Source organism: Elephas maximus, chromosome 20 (assembly GCF_024166365.1).
Source record: "Elephas maximus indicus isolate mEleMax1 chromosome 20, mEleMax1 primary haplotype, whole genome shotgun sequence".
NCBI lineage: Eukaryota > Metazoa > Chordata > Mammalia > Proboscidea > Elephantidae > Elephas > Elephas maximus.
Window position 1 is genome coordinate 39,491,684 of NC_064838.1, and position 18,888 is coordinate 39,510,571.

The window sequence follows — 18,888 nt, forward strand, 5'->3', positions numbered from 1 at the left end:
CATGTGGTCTGTGAGCAGGTCTGTGCCTGCCTCGCACCCTCCTGCATCCTCTGGCCAGTATGGGGTGAGGGCCAAGGCCAGGTGACCATTAGACAGTGGGGAGAGCATGGGAGCTGGCTGCCTAGGTTCAAATCCCAGCTTGGCCACCCATAAGCTGTGTGACCTTGGGCAAGTTAATTAACCTGTCTGGCCTTCAGTGCCTCCATCTATAAAACAGGACTAACAATTGCACTGTCCCCAGAACTATGTGAGGACTAAATGAGCTACAGAACAGTGCCTGGCACAAACACACTGCACAGAGTTTGCTGCTGGTATTATCATTATTTCTTGAATGAATTGAGCTACACCGTATTCTGGGGCCAAGTTTCAGACTCCCTAGAGGGAGGTACACAGTGATAGAAAGGCAAAGTGAGTTAAACTTGGGTCTTGCGCCTCCTGGCTGGGCCCTCCCTCCATCCACCTCCTGTGGGATGCAGTCTGGACCAGTGTCAGCCTGGCAGTGGGGCCACGGCCAGGATGAGGCTTTCCTGCTGCCTGTGGCCCGGGCTGCCGCCAGGGCTAGAAGCCACAGCCAGCGGTGGGCAGGCAGGCAGGCGGGAGGCCTCTTAGGCACGGAGAGCAAGGAAGTCTGCAGAGCCCTCACTGTTTGTCTTGGCTTCTCTAAGGCCCTGCAATTGTTCTGGGAACCACGCCTGCCCCAAGGAGGAGGGCGTCGCTAGGGGTGGGTGGGAGAACCTCCGGTAAGTCACGTCTGTGCTGCACCTCAGTCGTGGGCGGGCCCCCCATGCTTTCAGCTTTGATTCCTATCCTTCCATTCACTCCATTTTGTCTCAAATGTCACCAACTGTTCCCAGGACACATCAGCTCCTCCATCACACTGGGGGCTCCCCAAGGGTCTTGGTCAGATACACCTCAGGGCCTCTGCACTTTCCGTCCCCTTTATCTAGAATTTTTTCCTCCAGATATCTGCCTGGCTCACTCCTCGTTTCCTTCAGATCTTTGCCCCAAAGTCACCTCCTCCAAGGGCCTTCCCTGGCCACCCTATCCGAAATGCACCCAACCCTCCCTGACCTCCTTCACCACTTTATTCATTTCCATAGCTTTTGGAAGCCCTGGTGGCGCAGTGGTTAAGAGCAAAAGGTCAGCAGTTCGAATCCACCAGGTACTCCTTGGAAGCCCTACAAGGCACTTCCACTCTGTCCTCTAGGGCTGCTATGAGTTGGAATTGACTTGATGGCAGTGGGTTTTTCGGTTTGGTTTGTCACCATCTGACTCCTGAATTCAAACCCTACCCCTGCCACCTGCCAGCCCTGTGACATCAGGCAGGTGACCTCAACTCCCTGGGTCTCGGTTTCCTCATCTAGAAACTGGAGATAGTAATAGTGCCTACCTCTTCAAGCTGTTGTGAGGATAAAATGACTTAATGAGTCGAAAGCTCTCTGCACAGTGTCTGGCACACAATAAGCGCTAGGTAAGTGTTTGTTCAAATACAGCAAATACATGAGCTAGTCACAATCTGACTCTTCCCTCCAGGCTGTCCGTCGGCTTCTGAGGACAGGGAATTCTGTCTGTTTTGTTGGTCCCTGCACACCCCTGACCCTATTCCTAGAACAGTACCTGGCACATAGTAGAGGCTCAAAAGCCATTAGCGAAGAAGTAAATGATTATGTCTCCAGGCCCGGTGCTCCGCGGAAACTTCCCAACAGATGCACTTCTATGTGGGGAAACCGAGGCGGAGTGAAGAAGGGAATTAGCGTTTGCTGAACTGTCTGCTGCAAGCATTGTGCTAGGTACTTAAAACGCCTCACCCTAACCCCCACTACAACCCACTTTACAGATGAAGAAACTGATCTCAGAGATGAGGGAGTGACCTTGGGCAGATTTGTGACTACTTAACCTCTCTGAGCCTCAGTTTACTCATCCTTCAAAGAAAAGTAAGAACATTCATGGTTTTCTCCTAAGACTAAGGAGGAAATGGGGTAACAGACAGTGTGGGAACAACCTGTGCTTCCCCTCTTCCTGCCTGTCCCAGGGTCAGGGACAGTGTTATCTGGAGCCTCTTTGGGTGCATGCCGAGGTTTCTGAGGCTTGGCCTGCTCCCTTTCCAAATGGGCTTTAGGATCACACTGTTGCTCCGCCTGAAGGTAGGCAGAGGGGTGGGTGGTACAGGACCCACTGTCCGGGACATTCCCATTTCACCCTGCAACCCCAGGGGCACAGCTCTTGCAAAGTGCTTGGGTCTGCTCAGATCAAGGATTTCACCGCTGAGGTGGCTTTTCATCCAGGGCACGGTACACACCTTGATTCTAGATTCAACTACGGGGCTGGGGCAGCAAAGACCCTTTCTCCAATGCCTATCACCGTGGCTGCAATGCCACCTTCAGATATTCTTTCGACCCTTCAAGACTTTTTGATCTTAAAGAGATTTTCCCCCTATCAAGATGCAACTATTTCTGAGAATGGTGACTCTAAAGGCAGATGACCGACACCTTGCTATGGGTTATACCTTGGGTTAGGACTCACACCTGGCCTTTGGCATCAAAAGCACCACCCTATCAGCCAGGAGCTAGGTTATCAGATCTGCTCCACTCTCACGAGCACCATTGTTAACAGGTAACATTTTCACTGTTGCCAATACACCAATTAGACCTAAAACCTTAGTTAAAAAAAGAAAAAAAGCCAAACCAGTTGTCCCAACTTCACCCCATTGCTGCAAGCCCGTCGTTCTGTGCATGGGCTCTAGGGGCAGAAAAAAAAAAAAAAAAAAAGACGTCATCGAGTTGACTCCAACTCAGGCGACACCATGTGTCAGAGTAGACCTATACTCCATTCATTAGGTTTTCGACGGCTGTATCTTATGGAAAGGAGCCTGGGTGACGAAAATGGTTCCACAAAAATTCTGTAAAGACTACAGCCAAGAAAAGACTATGGAGCAGTTGTGCTCTGACACACAGAGTCGCCAAGACTCAGGGGCAAACTCAACGGCAGCTAATAACATTCTTACGGAAGTAGATTGCCAGGTCTTTCTTCCACTGTTCCACTGGGTGGATTTGAACCACCCCAAAGTCAACCTTTTAGTTAGAAACCGAGGCAAACTGTTCGTGCCATGCAGGGCCCTTAAAACCTTAATTACAAACTAACATTTTGATTATCAGTTACCACATTCGTTAATAGCTAACACCATAGGCTATGTAATATATTCACCAGCAGCAGATATCTGTTATAGCCGATACCTTGGCTAACCGCTAACATCTTGTTTATTAGCTAATGATTTCATTATCAGCTAATACCAGTAGTTACCAGATAAAATGTTAGTTAAAAGATAACTCAGTGCATCTTGAATGAGCAGCAAATATCTAAGTTGGTTCTTCTTAAACCACAGTGTGCATTCAAACTATCTGGGGACCGAGTTAAAGGGCAGATCCTGATTCTGTAGGTTGGGGGTGGGTCCCTGGGTCTGCATTTCTGACAAGCTCCCCCGTGATGCTGGAGCTGCTGGTCACCACACACTTTGCGAAGCAAGAGTCCCCATGTCTGCTAGTAGCTCAGAATTAGCAACACAGCTGCTGGCTAACCTTGCTACCAGCTAACTTACTAGTTACAACTACTCTGCTTTTCTGCTAACACCTGCCTTGACTGCCAGCACCTTGACGTGTGCGAAACCTGTGGTGTACTGGAGCTGCTGGCATGGCTCAAGAGTGGACTGCTAAATTTTCAGGGATTGTGCAAGCTGGTTGTGAAGCCATTAATAACTTGAAATGAGACATGATGGGAGTAATTTACACCATGAAATGGGCAAGTTCTATAAGCCAGGGCTCTTTTATTTTTCGGAGGACTGGTTCTCAGCACACCACTGGCCAACTCCCTCCTGGAGGCTCCCTGCTGAGGGCAGGGGAGGGACAGAAGCACGACTTACTTTCCCCGTGGACTTGACGCCCTTCCAGATGCAGAAGAAACAGACCAGCCAGACAAGGAGGAGGCAGAGAGCGAGGTCCCACTTCAGAGCCCCGGGGCGGTCGATTCCAGAGGACAGACTCAGCACGTTGCGCCTTTAAGCAAACAGAAGGAGAATCAGTCAGTGCGGGCTGGGGCGTGCAGACCAGGGCAGGGGGAGACAGACGTGGCCTGCAGTCCAATAGGCTGAGTTCAGATCCTGACTGAGGCGCTGAATTTGTACAAGCCACTCTACCTCTCCAAGCCCTGGAGTCCCCATCTGTCTCAGGGACATGTCACAGGGTCACTGAGAAGTCAAGAACGGGATGGATTCAGACTCCTGAGTCAGGCAAATTTGAGTTCAACCCAGCCTGGCCTGGAGCAAACCAAGTAACCCCTAAGCTTCAGCTTCCTCATCTGTAAAATGAGTACTGTATGGCCTCAGCAAACCCTTCTTCAGCACCTGAACGCAAACCAAACCCACTGAGTTGAGACATTCAAGCAAGATTTTTGTTCATAGGTGTGTCCCCAGCACGTAGGATGGCACCTGGCACATAATAGGGGCTCAATAACCATCTGTTGAATGAATGAAAGAGCTCAGGTGGAATGAACAACAAATGCGAGTATCACTTTGGGCCAATCCACGAAACACTCCCAATAATGAGCCTTAAAAGAGCGCCTGGGTGGTACAAACGATTAACATGCTCAACTATTAACCAGAAGGTTGGAGGTTTGAGTCCACCCAGAGGCACCTCAGAAGAAAGGCTGGGTGATTTACTTTCAAAAAAATCAGCCACTGAAAGGCCTGTGGTACACAGTTGTACTCTGACACAAATGGAGTTGTCATGAGTCGGAACTGACTTGATAGCAACTGGTTTTAACGAGTCTTAAGAAGGGGCAGCTCTCTGAATTTTCCTTGCTGGTCACAGCAACACCTGTGGGTCCACTTGGAAGGGTAGGATGCTGCATGCTCAGGATATTGTTGGCGATAACAACAAGAACAGCCAGCTACTGCCAGCTTGCTAAGGCCTTTTCAGTGTATCTCAGCTGATCCAAGGAGTATAGGTTATTTATCCCATTTTATAGATGAGGAAAACTGACGCTGAGAGTCTCAGCTTGCCCAGGGTCACACAGCCAGTAGGCAGCAAAACTGCTGCCTCAAACCCAGGCCTGCCTGACTCCAAAGCCAGCAGTGCTCTCTCTATGCCACACGGAAACTGATATAAAAATAAAATAAAGCCTTTAAAAAGAGAGCTCTCTCTAGCCTTCTGCTACGGCCAGGTGGCCTGGAGCCCTGGGGTAGGGGACACCCTGTGAACCTGGCTGTCAGCCAAGCACATCCCACTGTGACCCTGCCAAGCACGTGGATCTGGAGGCTGCAGCAGCCTCAGAACAACAGCAGGTCCCCATTTAGCCTGCAGCCCCTGGCCTTCGATGTGCCCCAGGACATGGTGGGCAGGGAGCCCGGGGCCTCTCCATGAATGAGCAGAGTGGGAGAAGCAGCTCCCCCCCACACCTCTGCACCCTCCCTAGTGGCCAGGTGCTCCCCCACTAAGCTCTGAGGCTCCGGGAAGCCTTCTCCGATGTTTCCTCCAACGATGACCAGAAGGGGTCCCTATCTGTCTTCTGCACTGCCCTCTCACTCTGAAGGAAGTCCATTCTCTCCTGAAATGTCTACCCTGCCCACCGGCCTCTGCACCCAAGGATACGGCACACAGTAGGTGCTCAGTTAATGCAAGAGGCCCACTCGTGAGCTGGGCAAGCTGACTGAGAAGCTTATGCCCCTAGAGCCCTGCTTCTGACCCTACCCAGCCTGGAGCCAGTGAACATGTCACCTCTCCGCTCTCCTCCAGCACCACGCTGGACAGACAGGTGGTGCCCCTGCTGACAGGGGGAGGGGAAGGCACGATGCAATGGCCTGTGCCGTGCGCCTGACTGACTACAGAGGTCCCCCCAGACACTGAGTCACACCCTCGCTCCTCTCTTGTTGGCGGCAGGCCCTTTGTAGTGGCTCATGGCGCCATCCAGGAATGTCTTAGCTCATTTTCTTGGACTCGGTGATTCCACTTTCAAGACTCTCCTACAACTATACTTGCACACGTGGGCAAAGACACGGCGGCGTCTACCCAAAGCCATTCATCCCGGCATTGTCTGTAAGAGCAGCAGATCGGAAACAAGCCAAGTGTCCCCTCAAGGGGCCCATACAGCACGGAGCAGTACACAATGGAATACTACATGGTGGTAAAAACAATAGGGAAGGGCTCCTCGTACTGATAAGGAAGTATGTCTCAAAGATAAAATAAGTGAATAAAGCAAGGAGAAGACCAGTACATATGGTAGGCTACCTAACGGCACAAAATGAGGGGGATACACATTTGCACTTGACTATGCATGGACTGGAAAGGGTCAGCAGTTCAAATCCGCCAGGCGCTCCTTGGAAACTCTATGGGGCAGTTCTACTTTGTCCTATAGGGTCATTATGAGTTGGAATTGACTCGATGACAATTGGTTTTTGTTTTTTTTTATGCGTGGACTGGAGCCCTGGTGGCAGAGTGGTTAAGAGCTCAGGTGCTAACCAAAAGGTCGGCAGTTCGAATCCACCAGCCGCTCCTTGGAAACCCTGTGGGGCAGTTCTACTTTGTCCTATAGGGTCGCTATGAGTCAGAATCAACTCCATAGCACACAACACGAGTGCCAAGCACTGAGCTAATAATCACAACAGTCAGTATTTTGTTGCTGTTGTTAGCTGCCATCAAGTCGGCTCCAACTCACGATGACCCTACTCACAACAGAACAAAATGTTGCCCAGTCCTGTGCCATCTTCATGATCGCTGGTATGCTTGAGTCCGTTGTTGCAGCCACTGTGTGCTTTGAGTGCCTTCCAGCCCAGGGGGCTCATCTGCCAGCTCTGTATCGAACTGTATTCTGTCGTGATCCATACAGTTTTCATTGGCTTATTTTCAGAAATAGGTCTCCAGGACTTTCTTCCTAGTCTGTCTTAGTCTGTAAGCTCTACTGAAACTTGTTCACGATGGATGACCCTGCTGGTATTTGAAATACTGGTGGTGTTGCTTCCAGCATCACGGCAACATCCAAGCAACCACAGTTCAACAGGCTGACAGATGAGTGATGAAGTCGGTATTTACTGAACGTTCGCTATGTGCCAGGCACTGCTCTGATCACTCCACGTGGGCCAAGTCATTCATCCATCTCTATTATTTTTATTGCTCCATTTTACAAATGAGGAAACTGAGGCTCAGAGAGGTTAGGTGACTGGCCCACGCAGCTCAGATTTAAATCCAGGCAGTCTGGCTTCTGAGTGTCAGCGCCGTAGAACGCCGGCCTTCATGTTTTACATATACCAGCGGTTCTCAAGGTTGCTTTGATGACTCCTAGGGGGCCCCTAAGAAACCCTGGTGGCGTAGCGGTTAAGTGCCAAGGCTGCTAACCAAAGGCTCAGCAGTTTGAATCCACCAGGCGCTCCTTGGAAACTCTATGGGGTAGTTCTACTCTGTCCTATAGGGTCGCTATGAGTTGGAATTGACTCGATGGCACTGGGTTTGGTTTGGTTTTTTTTAAGGCCCTCTTAGGGGATCTGAGAGGTCTTGCCCTCTTAACTACATATCTGTGTGAAGCCAGGTTTTCTTCATATGCTTTAACCAAACACCAGATTAACTACAGAAGCAGATTAAGAGAATCCTATAGTTGTCTTCTGTTAAGTCAGACATTGTGCATGGACTACTCCGACTCGACGGCAGTGGGTTTTTGGTTTTACTTTTGGCAGGGTACACAAACCACGTGTCATGGCTGCCTCTCAGGAGGTGACACGGTGGCAGGGGCATGGGAGTGGGACTCACTTTTCCATTAATATCTTTTCTTCTATTTAAACCTTTTAATGTGTACATATTCCCTTTATAAAGACTATTTTAAATGTCTAAAACGTGTTTTATGGGCCCTGTACATGTCCTGGGAATGGGATAAACGCATCTCCCTGATCAGGGGCTGTCAGGACGGAACTCCACACAGGTGGAACAGAGGTGGGGGGCGCCAGGTCAGATGGGCCTGAGTTTGAATCCTGGCCGAGACCCTCACAAGGTCCTTCCCCTGTCCTCACCCAGAGGCAGACCAGGTCCCTGTGGGCCCTGTAGTACGTGGGGGCGCTCAGCAAACCGCAGAGTGCCGTGCCCAAGGAGCCTCCTAATCACTCCAGCAGGAAACAGGCTGTTACCCCAAATCCCTGGTCCAGGGCCCCAGTGCTCCCCAGGACTATCTCAAGAGCCTCTTCACTGGCTTTCCTGCCTCCACCATTGCTCCTGACAGTCTGGTCCCTCCCCTGCTCAACACCCTTCCATGACTCCCACCTCCCTAGTCTACCAAAGCCCTGCAGATCTGTCCCGTTCCTCTGTCACCTCCCTGATAGGGTGACAAAATACTCTATCATTCAGACCCAGGTACTTCAGTGGAAGGGGAGCCTATCAATGGTGATGTCAGGACAGCAGGGGTTAACTGGGATTGTCCTGGGCAAACAGGATGGGTGCTCATCCCATCTCTAACCTTGTCGCCCATGCTGCTCCCTTTACTTCCTCCTTCAGCCAGTTTGTTGTTGTTGTTAAGTGCCATCGAGTCGGTTCTGACTCACAGTGACCCTGTAGGACAGAGTAGAACTGCCCCACAGGGTTTCCAAGTAGGGGATGGTAGATTTGAACTGCTGACTTTTTGGTTAGCAGCTGAGCTCTTAATCACTATGCCACCAGGGCTCCTTCAGCCACACTGGCTTCTCATATCATCTCTGAATAGGTTGTGTAGGCTCCTGCCTCAGGCTCTTTGCACTGGTTGTTCCCTCAGCCACACATCGCATCGTTCGCACACTCTTTTCTGTCAAGTCTCTGCTCAAATGCCACTTTCACAGAGCATGTAAGAAGCATGTCTGTCAGCTCCATGGGGGCAGGGACTGCGTCTGTCTTGTTCACTGTTGGATCCCAGAACAGCATCTGACACGTAGTAGGTACTCAATATATAGCTGAGTGACCTCATTATACCCATTTGGGTGATGAGGAAACTGAGGCTCAGAGAGGTTTAGGAATTCACCTGAACTCACCTAGATAAAAATCAACCCTGGGGCAGGGTTCCTTTTTCCTTATGCCACCCGAGGGACCAGCCAACCCGTGTGCTAGTCCTATACTGCCTTTCTCAATGGCCCCAGCCTCCCAGGCATCCTCACACCCCTCAGACAAGAAGGACAAGCCCGAGAGGTGAGCTGCATTCTTGTCCAAGAATAGTAATGATTCATTCCAGGGCAGGATCCAAAAAAGAACTGCCTGGACGCCTGTTTTGAGCCCGCCGCCCTGCTGCCGTCCAGCCGGCACTCAGAGATGTAAATACGTCCTCCGAGTGGGCCAAATCGTTTCCTTTTGACTGTGGTCCAGCCGTTTATTGGCGATGGCTCTCCCCTGGAGACCGGCAAAGGCAACAATTATAAAAACGTCCGTCCACCAGAGCACGGAGCAGCTCAAGGCTCGCACTGCTGTCCCCCTTTCTGACAGCTGCAGGGGAAGATTGGCTGTGCAGGGCTTGTTTGCAAATATGACTCATTTCTTTGATTCTAATAAAGTCTAATGATACGTGCTGAACTCCCGAGGGCTTTGGAGGAGCCGGGGAGGAAGGCACGGCTCCGGCCTGATGAAGGGCATTGGGCCAGGGGTAGCTCCGTCTGTCCTCGGGGGCCTGTGGGGAAGCAGGGTCCTTGGGACAGAGGCAACCCCAGAAAGCAGGGACCGGGCAAGAGGGATGCGGTGGGGGCTGGGGGCAGAGCTGTGCTTCCTCATCACAGAGCAATACAGAGGTTAATTACAAAGCCAACGTGAAATGGCAGTCTCTGGGGCCCAGCGGTTTCTCATGGGGACCTGGAGAAGGATGTCTCATCTGCTCCTGCTGAGAATGGTAGATCAGCGTTGGAGATGGGGTGGGGTCTAGGCTGAGAGAAGACCCCACAGTCACCTGGCAGTGCAGTCACCCAAGTGGCACAATGTTACCTGTGTCTGGGGCCTGGGCTCTGAGGTCTTCCCTGGGCTTATGGCTGGTGGGAGGGAAGGGAAGACACAGACAAGGTTGACTGAATTGGGGGGTCAGTGTGGAAGGTCAGAGCTGAGAGCTGTACCTCTTCTAACTGGGAATGTGACCTTGGGCAAGGCACTTGACCTCTCTGGGCCTTGGTACCCTTATAAACAGTGCCTGGACGCCCTGTCCTAGGCCCTTGCTCGTCTGAGCTCATTAATCCTCCAGCAAGGCTGTGAGAGGTTGGGGCCACAGTGTGTCCAGTTCACAGAAGAGGATGCTGAGGTTTGGAGTGAGGAGGTGGCTCACCAAGGGCATGTAGCACGGAGGAGTAGAAGCCAAGGCGTACAGCTGGGTCTCCCTCCTCCGGGGAAGTGGAGCGTTACCCATGGTGGCTCCACTACCTCCTCTCTGTAAACCTGGGAGGGGGTGAAGGGGACCAGCAGGTAGAGTCACTAAGAAGCAGCCAGAGAGGAGTCCCAGTTCCAACCCTGCCTCGTTAGCACTGATGCCCAGGGAGAACCTCTTGTGCTCCATCGGTCAATGTTTGTCAAAGGCAAGGTAGGGCCAGGGATCTAAGCATCTGGGGCAGGTAAAAGAAGGGGAAGGAAGCATCGGTTGTAGCTGGGTGGGCGGGGGCAAGGCACTGGAGACCAGCCCAGAAGAGTGACCTTGCTGCTCTGCAGCCCAGCTACGGTTCCAGCAGGTGAAGCTGCGATAATGTCTGGGCAGCCCTACCCAATGGAGACCCCGAGTTACGGTCATTGCAGGGTTGCTGGCTGTTTTCAGGGGAAATCATCTAAGGTAAGGTTCACATCAAAGAGAACCCACGCTCACTGATGGCTGAGCCCCCTGGGGCCCTGTACATAGTCAGTGCTTAATACGTGTCCCAACATCTCTCTCCTACGTGTGGATTCCCTAAGTAACGTCCAGAGAAACAGATTCCATTATGTCACTTTGTTCTCATATGCCTTTCATGGATCCCCCTCTTATAGAGCAAAGTTCAAACTTATCAGCCTACCCTTCCAGGCCGTCCCTTATCACCAGGCCTCAACCTTTCTCCCTGGCTCTACCTCTTGTCACCTTCCCACAAGTCTGCCTAACTCTGGTCAAACCAATTATTTGCTATTCCCAAAAAGTCACATGTTTTCAGAATGCTGTGTCCCTGCATGGGCTGTTTCTTCTGCCTATAATGTCTTTTTTCTGCCTAGTGAGCTCCTGATCATCCCTCAAAGCCCAGTTCACATGGCCAGATGGAGAAACAAGGTCAGAGAAGGGTGGTGACCTGATGCTCCAGGTTGCAGAGTCTAGTGGACGCAGACATGAAGCTAAGAAGAAGGATCAGCACCAGGTGAGCACTTACCTTGTGCCAGACACTGCGTCAAAATACCCTTGCTTAACCCCTTCTGGCAAGGTCAGGTCATAAAAAAAAAAAATTTTTTAAAAAGGTCATAGTGTGCAGAAAATCACGAGAGGGCTTTGAGTGGTAAATGACCTGTCCGGGCTCATATCTGATTAGAGAGATGCAAGGGTAAAGCAGGAAGAGCAGCAAGGAGTCAGTGCTGGAGTCCAGGAGAGCAATGCTGGGGTCCCCCAGTGACGTGGCAGCACAAGCAGGGAGAGAAGACACACTTTGAAAACAGAGCCAAGGGGATACGTGCACTGAGGGTAGGAGCTGAGGTAGGAAGAAGAGTTTTTGGAAGATTCCTAGATATTTTCCCAACTTAGTGTCTCTGCCAAGACTGCCTGGGTGATGCAAACGGTTAATGAGCTCAGCTGCTAACAAAAAGGTTAGAGGTTCTCGTCCACCCAGTGGGGCCTCAGAAGAAAGGCCTGGTGACCTTCTTCTGAAAAATCATTCATTGAAAACCCTACAGAGCACAGTTCCCCTCTGACATACATGGGGTCGCGATGAGTCGGAGTCAACTCCACACCAACTAGTGGTGGAGGTGGCAAAGATTAAATAAAAAGTGGAGCAAATTCCTAGCACCGTGCTCTTGGTGGTCAGTAGTTATTCCACATCAGTTCTCCTTCCTTCTCAATGCTTCATGCAAAGAGAACAGCAGGCTCCTGAAGGCAGGAGGCCACCTTCCCCTGGCCGGCTCACCCCCACCCACAGTGCCTGGCTCGGGGCTGGAATGAGCTGTTTGACATCTCCTTGTCCCGTGTCTGGCCTCGGACTCTCCATTCACACAGGCTGCAGGACTGGATCTTTCACCGAAGTCTCCTTCCTGGGCTCCTTCTCTGTGGACCCCAGTCCTCCCAGGGTTCTAGAAAGATGGCAAGTTATTCATGGATAGTCAGGTGGTCTCGCGTGGCTCTGCTAGAATCCGGGAGTGTGCAGGGCACAAAGGCCAGATGGGAGAGAGGCCAGCGCCAGGCAGGCGGCCAGCGTGCTGTGGACAGAGCAAATCCATCTGGATCGTCTAAGGGACTTGGGAAGGTGCCTGTGGAACCAGGAAATGTCCAAAGATAAACAACCATCTCAGCATCTTCTGTGCCAGAAAAGGAGGCGAGGAGCTCAGGTGAGTACTATGGAAGGCAGGGGACTCAGAATCCCCCAGGAGGTCCCAGGGTGGGGGTGTGTGGGGAGAAATGGAGGTGAGGCCTGGGCACCCCAGAACCTCTCGTCTCTCACGTGAGCACCTTCCCTAAGACCACTCTGGCCTGAAGATCATGGGGAGGTGAACAGAGAAGGCGGCCCCGGCACAACAGAGGGAGGGCCTTATGGGCATTGAAGAAGAGATGGTTCTTAGTCCTAGGTGTCAGCAGCATCCCCTGCCACTGTGACACTTCGACACATTTCCAAAGGCCCCTGGGGGCAGTTTTAACCCCTGTGAGGATATTCAATAATAACGACCCACATATGGATTTTCTACCAGGCTCTAGGAGTCCCCAAGTGGTGCAAACTGTTAACACGCTCGGCTGCTAACTAATTCCGCCCAGAGGTGCCTCAGAAGAAAGGTCTAGCAATCTACATCCGAGCAACCAGCCGTTGAACATCCTGGGGAGCGCAGATCTACTCTGGCACACACGGGGTCACCACACAATGAAACAGGCTTGACTGCAACTGCCTACCAGGTTCTAAGGGCTGGCCATGTGCACTCTTGTTCACTCAGGCCTGCCCTATGGCCCTGGGAGGGCAGTGCTATGGTACCCTACTTATAGACAAGGACCCCGAGGCCCAGAGAGGTGAAGGCATATGCCCAAGCAGAAAAGACCCATGAAGGTATGACCCCAGGAAGTCAAGTCTGTGCCCGAGGTAAGGAGGCCCTGGTAGCCACTCACTAAGCAAAGGCTGCTGTTTGGAGCCAGTGTCTTGGGTGAGTCAGGCCCTGGTTTGTCCAGCCTGTGCCAAGAACACCATAGAAAGGACAGGGCTGTGACCTCAGGCCCCATTCAAGTGAGAAGAATGAAATGCCAGCCGTTCTTTGTCTCAGCCTCCCTAGGCTCCAGGCCCTTGTAAACGCAGCTTGCCAGACAGTGGGGAGCTGAGGGGGCGAGGAATGTGCTTTTAATGCCCTCTTTGTCTGCAAGTGGAAAATATATACACAGAAAGTAGCCTCAGGGACCCATGGGCATATACTGAATGCCCACGTGTCGTAAGAGGGCCATGAGCCACCCAAATGAGGGCTCCACACCCAAGTGAGGGCAGCTGACCCTAAGCCTGTGACTTACCAGCCCTGGCCCAAAGTGTGGCTGAGACCAGTCAGGCAACTCCCTCCTCTCTGGGCCTGCTTCCCTGGCCAGGTTCTACGGGGTGGACTGTTGATGTGATTAGCTGCTGTGCAGTCAGTCACAGACTCATGGCAACCGCATGCACAATGGGATTAAATTACTGTGATCCACAGGGTTTTCACTGGCTCATTTTCAGAAATAGACCGTCAAACCTCTCTTCCTAGTCTGTCTCAGTCTGGAAGCACCATTGAAACCTGTTCAGCATCATAGCAATATGCGAGCCTCCACTGACAGACAGGTGGTGGCCGTGCATGAGGTAGGTGCATTGGCCGGGAATCGAACCTGGATCTCCTGCATGGAAGGTGAGAATTCTACCACTGAACCACCACTGTCCCCAAGAAGTGGGCAAACATCCTGAAAACAGCAAAGCCACACAGTAAAGAGGGAGATGGTAACTAAGGGCCACCTCCTTCCTTTACAGCCTCCGGTGCCCCTGGCTCTCAGCCCTCCTCCTGAGCCTTAGTTCAGCCATTCCAGGGTTGAGGGGGCCACAGCTCAGTGCTGAATCCCCAAATTTAAGAGCTCATGAAGAGCAGGGAGTGTGATGTACTAATATACATTTTGATCAGCATCCAAACACTGCATTAGGACTTCCCCATATATCAGCTTACAAAGAACCAAAAAAAACCACCCAAACCCATTGTCCTGGGGTCGATGGCGACTCACTGCGACCCTATAAGACAGAGCGGAACTGCTCCATAGAGTTTCCAAGAAGCGGCTGGTAGATTCGATCTGCCAACCTTTTGGTTAGCAGCTGTAGCTCGCCGTAGCTCTTAACTACTGCACCAACAGGGCTCCAGCTTACTAAGAAAAACCAAAAAGCCAAACCCATTGCCATTGAGTCGATTCCAACTCACAGAGACCCTATACGACAGAGTAGAACTACCCCCATATGGCTTCCAAGGAGCACCTGGTGGATTTGAGCTGCTGACCTTTTGGTTAGCAGCCGTAGTAGCTCTTAACCACTATGCCACCAGGTTTCCAGCTTACTGAGAGTTACCCATGATTCAGACCTCCACCTCTGCCTTCATGGTGCTTGTCCTATTTGTATACCCCTGGCAGGGTTACTGATTAGATTGTGGCATATTGAAAAAACCGCCCATACTTCTCCACTCCTCTCAGAAAGAGGCAGAGTCTGTTATGGGCTGTGTTGAAACCCTAACCCCATACTTGTGGATGTAATCCCATCTGGAAATAGGGTTTTATTTGTTATGTCAACGAGCCCATGTTAGTGTAGGGTGTGTCCTAGACTTCATCACTACTGAGTTATGAGCAGCAATATAGACCCAGAGGCAAGAAAGCAGACAGAGGGGAAGGCATGCTATCTGACGATGAAGGAGGTAGATGAATCCACAAGCCCAAGAACTCCATGCACGGCCGGCTACTAGAAGCTGAAATAGACAAGGAAGAACTTTCCCGTACAAACACACCCTGAATTGGGACTTCTGGCCTCCTGAATGATGAGAAAATAAACTTCTGCTCCTTAAAGCCACCCACTTGTGGTATTTTTGTTACAGCAGCACTAAGTCACTTCTTGAATCTGAGTTAGCCATGTGATTCTCTTTGGCCAATGGGTTATTAGCAAAAATGATGCAAGCAGAACCTTCAAAAGTCCTTCTACACTGGGACTTTCCTATTTTCTGTTCTTGGAATGCTGAGCCACCTGTGAGCAAGCCCAGGCTAATCTGCTGGCCACGTGGACCAGATGCCCCTGGAGCCCCAGCCAAAAGCCAGCCAATCCCAGAAGAGTTACCCTGATGACCACTGCATGGAGTTCCTGGACTCATGGATTCATCTACCTCCTTCATTGTCAGATAGCATGCCTTCCCCTGTGTCTGCTTTCTTGCCTCTGGGTCTATGCTGCTGCTTATAACTCAGCAGTGATGAGGTCTAGGACACACCCTACACTGACATGGGCTATAGCTAACCGCAGACACATGAGGGAACCCAACCAAGACCAGAAAAACTGCTCAGCTGAGCTAGCCCAAACTGCTAACCAGCAGAACTATGAACTAAATAACTGGCTGTTGTTTAACGCCGCAAGCTTTGGAATGATTGTTACGCAGCAAAAGCTAACTGACGTACGTACACTTTTTGCTCTGTCTGCTCACCTTCTCACTTAAATAACTACTGCAGCTTCATATAAGCATTTTCCTCTGTGCAATTAATTACAAGTCTGATATGTTATTTCTTCTCTAAAATACAATAAGAAGACCATAGCATTTTCAGACAACATATGTTTCATCTAAAGTAAGTACGAGTCTGTATTTGGGAAACAATGTTCACAGTGATCCCATGGGGTTAAGAATGATTCATTTTCCTTACGTGACAGGTAAAAGAAGCCAAGGCTCAGAAAGGGGAAGTGACTTGCCTAAGGTCAAATGGCCAGTAACACAGTAGAACTGGAACTTGATTTCAGGCCTGCCTGAGGCCAAGGGCAAGGATATATCTCTAAACCCATGCCTCTCTCCCCTTAAAAGACAGCAACTCCCACATCCTTGGGGAGAAGATGAGGCAGTAGGTTGTCCCCTTTGCCCCCACACCCATGCCCTCTTTCCCTCCATCCACGAAGCCAGCCTTACTCCCAGAACTCGATGACGGGGGAGGTGTAGTTGGTGGTGTTGCTGGTGCCAAGGGCGAGCCACGTGCTCTTGTTCTTGCGCATAGTGTCTTCCATGCAGTGGGGCGTGTTCCAGCTGTGGTTGCAGTGTGCCCAGGGCAGATCCGTCTGGAAGGAGTGGAACAGGTAGTACATGGCCCAGGCCAGGATGATGATGTAGTACACGTTCAGCAGGGACACGATCACGATGGAGGCATAGCCAATGCCTGCAGGTGTGGGCAAGCAAGACAAGCATCAGGAGAGAGGCTGGGCCCACTATGGCCACATACTCAGCTAGAAAGCCACAGCATCCCCAGGGGCCTGGGGCCAGAAGTGGCCCTTCAACAGTGACCAGCAAATTATGGGCGGGAAGAATGGATGATTGGATGGATGGACAGGTGAAAGGATGGATGGCTACATAAATGGAGTGGTTGGAGGAATCAAAAAATAGGTGGAAGAAGGGATAAACAAATGCATGGTGTTACGGATGGAATTGTGTCCCCCAAAAATATGTGTTGTAAATCCTAACCTCTATACCTGTGGTTATAATCCCATTTGGGAATAGGTTATCTCTGTTATGTTAACGAGGCAGGATTAATGTAGGATGTACCTTGGGTCCATCTCTTTTGAGATATGAAATAGATTAAATGCAAGCCAGAAGCCGAGATGGGGTAAGATAGATGCCAAGACACATGGAGATCTCTAAGAAACCTGAAGCAGAAGCTGAAGAGACAAGGACTTTCCTCAAGAGCCAACAGAGAGAGAATGCCTTCCCCTAGAGCCGGTGGTCTGAATTGGTACTCTGAATAGCCTCCTAAACTGAGAGAAAATAAAATTTCTGTTTGTTGAAGCCACCAACTTGTGGTATTTCTGTTAAAGCAGCACTAGATGACTAAGACAGATGGTTAGGTGGGCGAATGGTTGGTTGGTCAGAAGGATGAATGGCTAAATAAAGGGATAAGCTGACAGATGGTTGGTTGGCTGGATGGATAGATACCTGAATAGATGGATGTCTGATGGATAAATATTGGATTTGTTGGATGGGTGTATGGATGGCATTTGGCTGGAAGCTTGAGTGGATGAATGGATGGATAAATAATGAGTGAGCGAATGGGTAAAATGGATGGATGGATGGTTGCACGGAGGGATGGTCTAGTCATCGAATGGTTTAATGTAAAAAGTGTTCGATGGATGGGTGGATACATAGATTTACATGGATGGCTGAATGAGCAGACTCATACATACTCTCATCTCTGCCATTTATGATCATAGCTGACTACTTTATGAGTGTAAATGTCATAATGTTTAATAAAACCCAAAAAACCAAACCCACTGCCGTCAATTCGATTCTGACTCATAGCGACCCTATAGAACAGAGTAGAACTGCCCGTAGAGCTTCCAAGGAGCACCTGGCGGATTCGAACTGCCAGCCTTTTGGTTAGCAGTGGTAGTCCTTAACCACTATGCCACCAGGGTTTCCTAATGTTTAATAAATAGCTACCATTAATTTGGTGCCTACTACATGTACGAAGCATTTTTACACGGCTATGTCATCTTGTCTTCATGGCAGCCCTATGAAGTAAGCATACTACTTCCATTTTACAGATGAGAATGTGGAGGCACAAAGAGGTTAAATGACTTTCCCAAAGTCACAAAGCTACCAAGAGGAGGAAGTGGGACTTGAGCCAAGGCTGAAAGGCTCCTGACCCTGTGTGCCGATTTCATCCTTCAACAGTCCTGCAAGACAGCACAGTTGGTCCTTAGAGAGAAACTACCATGTCCCAGCTACTCGCCATGCCTCCTTCCCCCTACTATTACTCAGCAGTGGAAGCAGCAGCACAGGTATAATGGATTGGCTGCTACCTTGTATCAGGCAAGGTGCTGGGCAATTTCATGAGGATTCAATGTGCCTGGCAAATAGTAGGTGCTCAATAAAAACCTGCTGAACCAATGAACACCAGGGCCCCAGTGACTTCAGTCCCATACTCACCAGTGAACAAGGGGCAGATCTTTTCCCAGCAGGTGATACCCCCTTGGGAGGTGTACTGGCCAATGACCACTTCCAGGAAAAACACAGGCAGGCCGCCACCAAACAGGAAAATAAAATATGGTATGAGAAACGCACCTGCAGAGAAAGCAGAGTAGGGCAAGAGTTGATCAAGCTGTGGCTGCCATGGGGCCGATGCTCCTGAGAACTGCAGCTGGAAGACACTCCCTCCCAAGCTTCTCTAGCCAACAGAATTAGAGAGAACAAGTGAACGACGTGAGGAACATGAGAATTCTGCAGGCCGTGCCCCCGTGTGGCTGGCATCCTCTCTGCAGTGTGCCCGTGACTTCTCAAATATTCCACGGCCTCTGAGTCTCTGCTTAAGCTGCACCTGCCTGCTTTCTCGCATCCATCCATCTGAATAAGTACCACTTAGCCTTTGAGACCAATCTCAAAAGTCACTTCCTCACTGAAGCCTTCACCTCCCTTTATCCAGGACTGTCCAGGGCAGGAAGTTAAGAAGAACTGTCTGGAAGGGTACAGTGTTAAGAAGCAGGAGGCGGGTGTCTCCAGCCAG

The 18,888-nt window shown here is 50.6% G+C and overlaps 1 protein-coding gene across 4 annotated transcripts in view; it reads right to left on the reverse strand.

The window, feature by feature from the left end:
• The window catches only part of SLC6A6 (solute carrier family 6 member 6), a 93,950-nt gene that overhangs the window by 27,132 nt on the left and 47,930 nt on the right, over nt 1-18,888 (reverse strand). For all 4 annotated transcript variants that reach the window (XM_049863486.1, XM_049863487.1, XM_049863488.1 and 1 more), the window contains 3 exons: nt 18,315-18,449; nt 16,308-16,551; nt 3,917-4,049 (listed from right to left, as the gene is read on the reverse strand). In XM_049863486.1, coding sequence (XP_049719443.1) covers nt 3,917-4,049; nt 16,308-16,551; nt 18,315-18,449 — 512 coding nt within the window. The remainder of the gene's footprint in view (nt 1-3,916; nt 4,050-16,307; nt 16,552-18,314; nt 18,450-18,888) is intronic.